This window comes from Macrotis lagotis, chromosome 7 (assembly GCF_037893015.1).
Source record: "Macrotis lagotis isolate mMagLag1 chromosome 7, bilby.v1.9.chrom.fasta, whole genome shotgun sequence".
NCBI lineage: Eukaryota > Metazoa > Chordata > Mammalia > Peramelemorphia > Peramelidae > Macrotis > Macrotis lagotis.
In genome coordinates, this window is record NC_133664.1 from 106,128,963 (window position 1) to 106,137,746 (window position 8,784).

Below are 8,784 nucleotides of genomic sequence, written 5' to 3' on the forward strand. Positions count from 1 at the left end.
ATGATACATGTAAAGCATTTTACCAACCTCAAAAGACTATTTAAATGATAGCTATTCACAGTAGTAGTAAAAATTATTTTTGCTATATATGTTATTGATGACATTGTTTAAAAAACATAGTCTGAAAATTTAATATTGATTTAATCCTAAATTTGTACTTCTTATAATTAGAAGCAAAATCAACTTCTCCAGCTTAGCATAATAATATTGATATTCTAAATATTTAATATAAGAGATAATAGCTAATATATGATACTAAATATTTTGAAACTTTAAAGTGGGAAGGCTGAACTTAATTTGTTAATCAAATTAGTAACTGTGCAATACAGTAACTAATATGTAATATAGTAACTAATGAGAAAATAGCCATACATAACTTCGTATTACTCATGGCAGTTGGATGAATTAGTTAATAAACATTATTAAGTACCTAATATGTGTTAGATACTTTGCTGATTACTAAGGAAGATGAAATATATGTGCATAATCACATACACACCTATATGTGCATATATGTGTGCACATATATATATGCATGCATATACATGTTTATGTATATTAAATGGTAAACTACTTGAAGATTGTCTTTTGCCCCTTTTTATGTTCCCACCACTTGTCTACATACGGTACATAATAGTGTGTCTGACTTATAGCAGATAGTTATTAAATGTTTATTGAGCATAATTTACATATGTGTGTGATTACACAACAATAAAGAAACAGGAAAAAAAGCTTTAGAACAAGCATGTGCCTTGCTTTTTAAAATTTTTATTTATGGAATAAAACATTTCCATGAAAGAAAAAGAAAAAAGATGATTACACATGAAACAGCAAATCTATTATATAAAACATACTATTCTTTTAAAATATGTAACTAAGGTTTCGCGTAAATGTCTTTTATTATTTTTATTGTTCCCTCTCCCCACTCAGCCCTAGGTTATCACTATATACATATTATATATATATATATATATATAAAATATATATACACACATACATAATAAATGTCCTTCTAAGAAGGGAGAAGAGAAAGGGTAAAATAGAATTGTCAGGTTGGATATGCCCACGAGGGTGAATTTAGCAAGACTCATATTGGCTTCTTGGACCAGACTGGTACTCATTGAGCTAGCTCTTCTCCAACTTCCAAGTCAATTAATTTCTCTTTCTTCTGTCCCAGGCTCCCATTCCTTCATCCCAAGTCTCTAGAAAGGCTGCTACTAGTCACCCACTCTCAAGTCAGACAGAGTAGGGGAAGCAGTGACCCTTCTCTTGGTTTTTCCAGTTATGGTTGCCTTAGCAGGATAGTGATGCTGCCTGAGCTACAAAGGTGATGTTGCAGTGGAAGCAGCTCCCATGCCTGCTTGCACCAATCTGTTGCTTACTCAGTTACCTGTCTCTTGTGAGCTTCTCTCTTGTGGCTACTTCTCCCTCTTCTCCTTCTTTAGTAATGAGAGAAGCTAAGTTCTCCAGACCAGTAGAAGAAATTTTGAGAGTTTCTTACCAGTAGGCAGCTGTTTTCTGATGTTCTGTTACATTCCAATGAAAATAAAAGAAATAATGAAGTTGGTAAGTACACCAAGTCAAAATTTGACTTTTTCCTTCAATTTCTACATATTGTTTCTAATTTTGCTTTCTGAGATCAAATACAAATTTAATCCCTTTCCCACATAACTACCCTTTAAATATTTGAAGACAGTTATGTTCCCCAAGTTTTTTCTTCTGGGCTAACCATCACCATTTCTTTCAATCAATCTTCATATGACAACTCAAGGCTAAACTCTGGTGTCCAGAAATGACCACCATATTCTAGCTGTGGTCTGACCAGGGTACAATATAAGAGAAAATTCATTTTCTTATCCTTGAAAGGTATGCATTTCTAAATTGAAGACAAGATTGAATTCTTTTCTTTTCTTTTTGGTTTGTTTTCTTTTTCTGGCTGTAATATCATACTGCTGAATCATTAATTGAACTTAAACCTCCTGTCCTTTTCATAGACTTCAGTCTAACTTCTATACCAGGTTTCTTTAGTACCAGTGTATAATTTTTTAAAACTAATTATAAAACCTTGATTCAGTACAAATGCTTGAATTTGTCAAAATAGTTTAGCATTCAAATGACATCAATCACTGTAGGTGATTCCCCTCAACTCTATCTTTATCTGTAGATCTTATATACATGTAATCTATACCTTTAGCTGAGATTTTTCATATGAAAAAAAATTAAGATAAAATAAAGGACAGAGGGCCAAGCACAGATTCTTTAGGTATCCCACTGATGACCTCTTTCTAAATTGACAATGAACCAATCCTGGCAACTCTTTGAATCTAGCCATTCTCACACTTCTAAATTGAAATATACATTTATTCAGACCACAAATCTTTTTGTTCCATAAAAAATTACGAGGCTTTTCAATGCAATTTACTGATAAAAATTCAGATAAATTGTTAGCATTTCCATATTAAATCATTCAATCTCTGGGAAAAATATCCATGTTAACAAAACCCCATGTCTTTCAAATTTAAAACAGGTAAACATACATAAATTATATAGATAGATCCATTATATCACACAAAATTATCATTTCAAATGCACATAATGGGGGTGGCAGGAGGTCATTACAGAGGAAATATCAGTCATAAAACCATTTAGGATCAAAAGTAAAGGATTGGAGTAGTCAAATAGTTATTTTGTGTGGGATAAAAGATATCTGGGGTTCTACCTTTTGACCTACTCTGTATTTTATGCTATGGGAGAAAATCTGACCTAGATGAATATGCTTCTGTTCCTAGAATTTTTTGAGTAATAGGGAAAGGAGTTATCAATTAATTTCAGTGTTTGATTATCTTCCAAACATGGGAAAATGGAATTCCAAATTTGGATTTCTAATTTTTCCATTGAGTCATCATTCTTCTGGTTGCCTGGAAGCCTTAAGTGCCAAGTCTGGTGGGATAAATAGCAGTGGTTGAGAACCCTGTGATCTACTGCCTTGCCTAGATCCTTAGGACAAGCATGAAAGCAATCATCTTTCTTGCCCTCCTGGGGGCTGCTGGTAAGTTTTTCTTGACCAGTCAACAAGTCTTTATGGAGTTTTCTCAGTGTACTAGATGTGGCAAGGAATTTTTAAAAATGAGTTTACTCAAAGTCCTTGTCTTCAACGATAATAGCAAACTGAAGAAATAAAACTAATGTGCGAAAATAAAAAGAAAGAATGTAGCTGTGACTAAAAGTTATTTCTCCTACACCAAAATGGGAGATGAATGTGAATTCTATAGAATATTTAGTAAAGGCTCCAACTTGAACTGACTTGTAAGAATAGGTAAGAGATGTGGAGTTTTAAACGACAGTTAGGGAAATGATAAGGTGTCCTTAGACAATTATCACCATCTTCTTCAGAAAAGATTTTATGAAGAACTCATTTATATGACTTCTATGATGAAGTCTTCACAAAGAGAAATCTATCTTTCTTGTCCTTTCACTCAGGAATCATTTACATGGAAGGGATACTGATTCTATTATATATCCATAGATAGTTTGTTCAATGAGTTTTGACAAATTATGAACATGAATGAGTAGTGAGATCTTTAGATGATATATATTCTATAAGGATTGTGAATTTCAGATAATACCTCCAATAATTAGATTGTTTGATGTGATCGTATTGGATAATAAAGGACTACTAATAATGGTATGATTAAAAGTGCTTATGTACAATAGGCAGGAGATTTCCCTCTTGTACTCATATATGTACTACAGACTTAAAAATCTGAAAGTTTCTCAGAGCCTCTAATGTTCCAGATTCATAAACTGAGGCTCAGAAATATAAAATTATTTCAACATGGTCAAAAAGATTTTGTAAAAGTATCAGATATGAAACTGGGCTGTTCAGTTACAAAGTCAGTGTTCTTTCCACTAAACTATATAGCTTCTCTAAGAGAAAAGAAAGATTGTCAGTTTTTTCGGAACAATCTTGGAAAAATTTTTTGGAAAATTTTTCTGGAAAAGTGGAAATTTCAGGAAGTGCTGTTGAACAGGAAATTCCTATCTCATTTCTTTCCCAGTTGCTTTCCCCACTGATGATGATGATGACAAGATTGTTGGAGGCTACACATGTGCAGCCCACTCCCTCCCCTACCAGGTGTCTCTGAATTCGGGCTACCATTTTTGTGGTGGTTCTCTCATCAACTCACAGTGGGTGGTTTCAGCTGCTCATTGCTACAAATCGTAAGTAACTAATAGCCCCATCTAAGGCAAGTGCTAAGTGCTAAGACCAAGTCCAGTTTATTCAGGGATGGGAAATCTCCAAAGAATCCCCAGGATTCGTAGATAAACTGGGATGGGGGGGGGAGTTATTCAAAGATATTTGTCTTCCAAAGTTGAAGTAGCTATCAATGAAATGTGTTTTTTATGTATAGAAAGAAAAGAGGCAAAGAAGAAATGCACAAAGGAAAATCATCAATCTACTTGTGAGAGAGCCTCTGAGCAGGAAAGACAGATGAACTTGCCCATGTGCAAAGGGAAATTAAACCATTATAACTATTTTCCTGATCCCTTTTGCTTGCCTCTCAGGTTAGATGACAAAGAAATTTCAAATCTTTAGGTATATCACAAGAAATTATTCATATAGGAGCTTAGTCAGTTGTGAGTGCTTACTGGGGAGTGAAACTGAGAACTAAATAAAAAGCTATGCCCTAGCCCCATCCTCAATTAAGATATTAAAGGAAGAAAGGGAAATTTAGGAAAGTTTAGATGCACCCTTGGTTGGCATTTTCAGAGAGCTCTCTCTCTCTCGCTGTCTCTCCATATTCCTAGTGCACAGTTGCTTGGTTAAACACTGACTGGGTTGCTATAGAAGGAAGTTGTGAGGACACAACTTCCTCTAAAGAAAGAGGTGGCAAGAGTTTCATTATAGTTGATAAGAGAAATATCTGGTTAACTGTGATTTAGTTTGGCAGGTATAACCAGTGTAAGGAATACAACTGAAATAAGGAAAAGAGAGAGTAGGCCTGCTTTGAATTGAGATGAAGTGATTCCCTAATTATATTGAGCAATAGAGGGAAAAACAAGGGGAGCAGGTTACTTAAGGATGCTCTTCTGTGTCCAACCAGCCGAATCCAGGTGAGACTAGGAGAGCACAACATTGAAGTCGTTGAAGGCACTGAACAATTCATTGATGCAGCTAAAGTGATCCGCCATCCTAATTACAATTCTCAGACTCTCAACAATGACATCATGCTGATTAAGTTGAAAACCCCAGCCACTCTCAACTCTCGAGTGTCTACCGTCTCTCTGCCCAGATCCTGTGCTGCCACTGGCACTTCATGTCTCATCTCTGGCTGGGGCAATACTGCCAGTGCTGGCTGTGAGTAACTCATACAGGGGGAAAAGAGCATTAGAAGTCAAAAAGTCCAACTTTCACTTCCCCACCCTACCCTTCCCACCTCAGACACCACACACATAAACACCTCCCATTTCTAGGATTCTCTGTTGAGGACCCAGGAACATGGAAGAGAGTTAGGGTCGTAACCATGCAGGTATCAACCTTAGCAAGGGCAAGGATTATTCAGAGGGTGGCTAAAAAGTTTCCATAATATTTGACTGATTAGTTTCTAGACATGGAGGAGGGAGGTAAGAAAGTAAATGGAGCTGTCTTCTTAGGTTTATAATCTTTTCATGGAGTAGGTCTCAGGGTTACCAGTATCTATCAAACCTGTTGTTGCTCATGATGACTTCATTTGACACCAACAACAGGCAAGGTCGATCAGTCATTTTCTAATATGAATGGATCTTTTAAGATACCAGAGAAGGAAGAGACAACCTCTAAGTTAAAGGACTTCCAAGGATACCACAAAGAATATATAACCATGTTCATCCTTGTTCCAAACAGCCAACTACCCAGATCTGCTTCAGTGTTTGAATGCCCCTGTGCTTTCTGATGCCCAATGTCGCAATGCCTACCCTGGACAGATCACCAACAACATGATCTGCTTGGGCTTTCTGGAGGGTGGAAAGGATTCCTGCCAGGTCAGTTTCTGTTCCACTCCCTCTCCATTCAGCTCAGATCCATTCTTTCCCTCTTTCCCATATTGCAACTAATCAAAGAGAATTAAAACTTGAAAAACTTCCTGAATTTGAGCCTATGGATAGAGGAAGATGGGATGATGCCTTGGGGATTGGGAACATCAAATAATTTCTTTCTAAAATAACTATATGATGATGGTGAGCAGATATAACGCAAATATTGTGCTTATCCTAATGCAGGCATCTCAGGGAGTAAAGTTGTGAATGGGACCCTAAAGAAAAAAATGAGATGGTTAAAAGAACTTTTAGTCAGCCACACCTTTATTCCATCTCTGCTCTGCTTCCTGAAGGCATAGACAAGAATAGGAGGAGGAGCTAGGAAAGATTGAAATGGGAAGGGGAAGGGGAAATAAAGAGACGGTTAGATGCTCAGGAAAACATTATCCAGAAATGAATGTCAAACTGAGTGTTATGGGCAAGAAGTCTGGCTCTAGGCTCTATTCTCTGACATAGGCTGAAGGAAAACTCTGACTAATTCTATTTTCCAATTCCAGGGTGACTCTGGTGGCCCTGTGGTCTGCAATGGAGAACTCCAAGGAATTGTCTCTTGGGGTTATGGCTGTGCCCAGAAAGGCAAACCTGGTGTCTACACCAAGGTGTGCAACTACGTTAGCTGGATTCAGCAGACCATTGCAAACAACTAAGCTGCTTTCTCTATGGTCCCTTTTCTCTGATCTAACCCTTTTGTAATTACAAAATATATAGAGCACTCCATCTACCAACCACAAGTGCAGAAATTGGATCCAAATAAATACTTTTGACCCTTATATTGTCTCATTTGAGTTTTTGTCCATAGGTACCTATTCTTTCCTGATACTGATATGGCATCTAGGGTGGGTATATAACTGGGATAAGTATAGCATTTATCCAAACACTACACTTTTTGGAAACCTCTCTAATAAAGAATGGTCATTTTCTCTTCCCCCTATTGACTGCAGGATTTTAAACACATTCCTTATTTCCTACTTCCACTTTCAATCACTATTCTGAAGGAATTCCTTGGCCTCTGTAACCTTTAAAGGAATTTTACCCCATCTATGAACTTTATTAATTTGCACCTGAACTATTGCAACAGTCTTCTAGTGAGGTCTTCCTATCTCAAGTTTCTCCCCACTCCAATCCAACTTCCATTCAGTCACTAAAGTGATTTTCCTGGAGCTCAGATCTGATCAGGCCACACCACCCTGACCCCTTGTGCCATTGTCAGGTCATTCATTTGACTTTTTTCCTTGCCACTGAACTTTAATGATTGGAGGAAAGCTCAAGATTGATGGACTACACAGCTTTGCCTCACTCAAATCCAACTGATATACAAGTCAAGATATTGCCCATTGTGATATCATTGGTCCTCTTCTAGAAAGAAGAATAAAGAGCACCCTATCCCCTAAATAAGTTCTATTAACTTTGTGTAGCCCTCAGAATTATATACAACATGCCCATTGTCAATCAATGCCTATAATTTATCCCTCTCCAATTTCAAAAGTCTTCTTTGTTCCAAGAACACTGACCTCCTGACTAGTCTGCCATCAAGATACTCCCTCTTTCAACTCTGAGTATATTCTCTGACTGGCCCCTATACTAAATCTGTGGGTTTCCTTTTTCAAGAAAGGTCAGGAACTTTTTGCAGGGTAGGGGGAAGGAGGGAGTAAACTTGGTGACATAGATTATCTCTAGTAGCCAATGAGAACTAAATGAAGCAAGAAAATTTAAGTGGTTCAGGAATGGTGGTAGAGGAGGGTGATAGGGTCATTAAATTCCATAAACTTTCCCTGAGATTGATCTCTTCCTTCAGTGTTAGACATTACCTGTATCTCTCAGGATCTTTCAGCTACATGTTTACAGGTTAGGTCAAATGAATTGTCTCTGTCCTGGGATAATTCTTATAAAATTGTTGAACTTGCTTCTTCCAAAGGGAAGTCTCCTTTCAGTATCTCTATTTAGATTTCTTTTCTTTTGTAAGACAAAGAAACTTTAAAGAATATTATGTTAGAAAGTGAAAAAAGGGCTGCCACCTATAACTATTCTGAAATATGTTTCTTTCCCTCTTTGTCTCTCTCTGTTTTTGTACACTATCCAATTGTTCAGATCTTAGTTTCCTTGGAAAGAAATTATGATGATACTGCCATGCTCTACCTGAAATCCAGTTCCCCATCTTCATGGAGCATCTGATTCTCTCCTAGTGGGGGGGATAACAGCAACTCACTACAACTTATCATGAGTGATCATGGCACAATTGTTACTGGCAGTCATTTAAACTTTAAGATTTTCTAAAAATTTAGGGCAGCTAGGTGGTGCAGTGGATGGAGCACCCATCCTGGAGTCAGGAGGACCTGAGTTCAAATACAACCTCAGATACCTAATAATTGCCTAGCTGGGTGACCTTGGGCAAGTCACTTAACCCCACTGCCTTAAAAAAATAAAATTTAAAAATAAATTTAAAAAGATTACCTAAAAATTTATACATATATACAGGGAAAGAAATTTAAATGAGACTATATCTCATGGAATATAATCAACTATTTACCTTTCCCTTGGGCTCTAATGAATTTCTGTGATACACAAAGGACAGATGTGATTGACACCTTTCCAAAATCTTCAATGAGTTTCTAGAGGATTTTTGGTTCTTTTGTCCCAGGTTTTTAAGTGAATAGTTTCCAAGTCAGACAATTCCAACATTAACTTTTATGAGACTGACATTCATAGAAA

General features: G+C 36.7%; 1 protein-coding gene across 1 annotated transcript; it reads left to right on the forward strand.

Annotated features, from left to right (window-relative positions):
• The first annotated feature begins 3,009 nt into the window (after positions 1-3,009).
• On the forward strand, positions 3,010-6,832 carry LOC141492842 (cationic trypsin-3). Its single transcript, XM_074193533.1, has 5 exons — positions 3,010-3,049; positions 4,059-4,221; positions 5,106-5,359; positions 5,885-6,021; positions 6,573-6,832. Exons 1-5 carry the CDS (start codon positions 3,010-3,012, stop codon positions 6,720-6,722), a joined length of 744 nt encoding a protein of 247 aa, XP_074049634.1. The 3' UTR covers positions 6,723-6,832.
• The last annotated feature ends 1,952 nt before the right edge of the window (positions 6,833-8,784 follow it).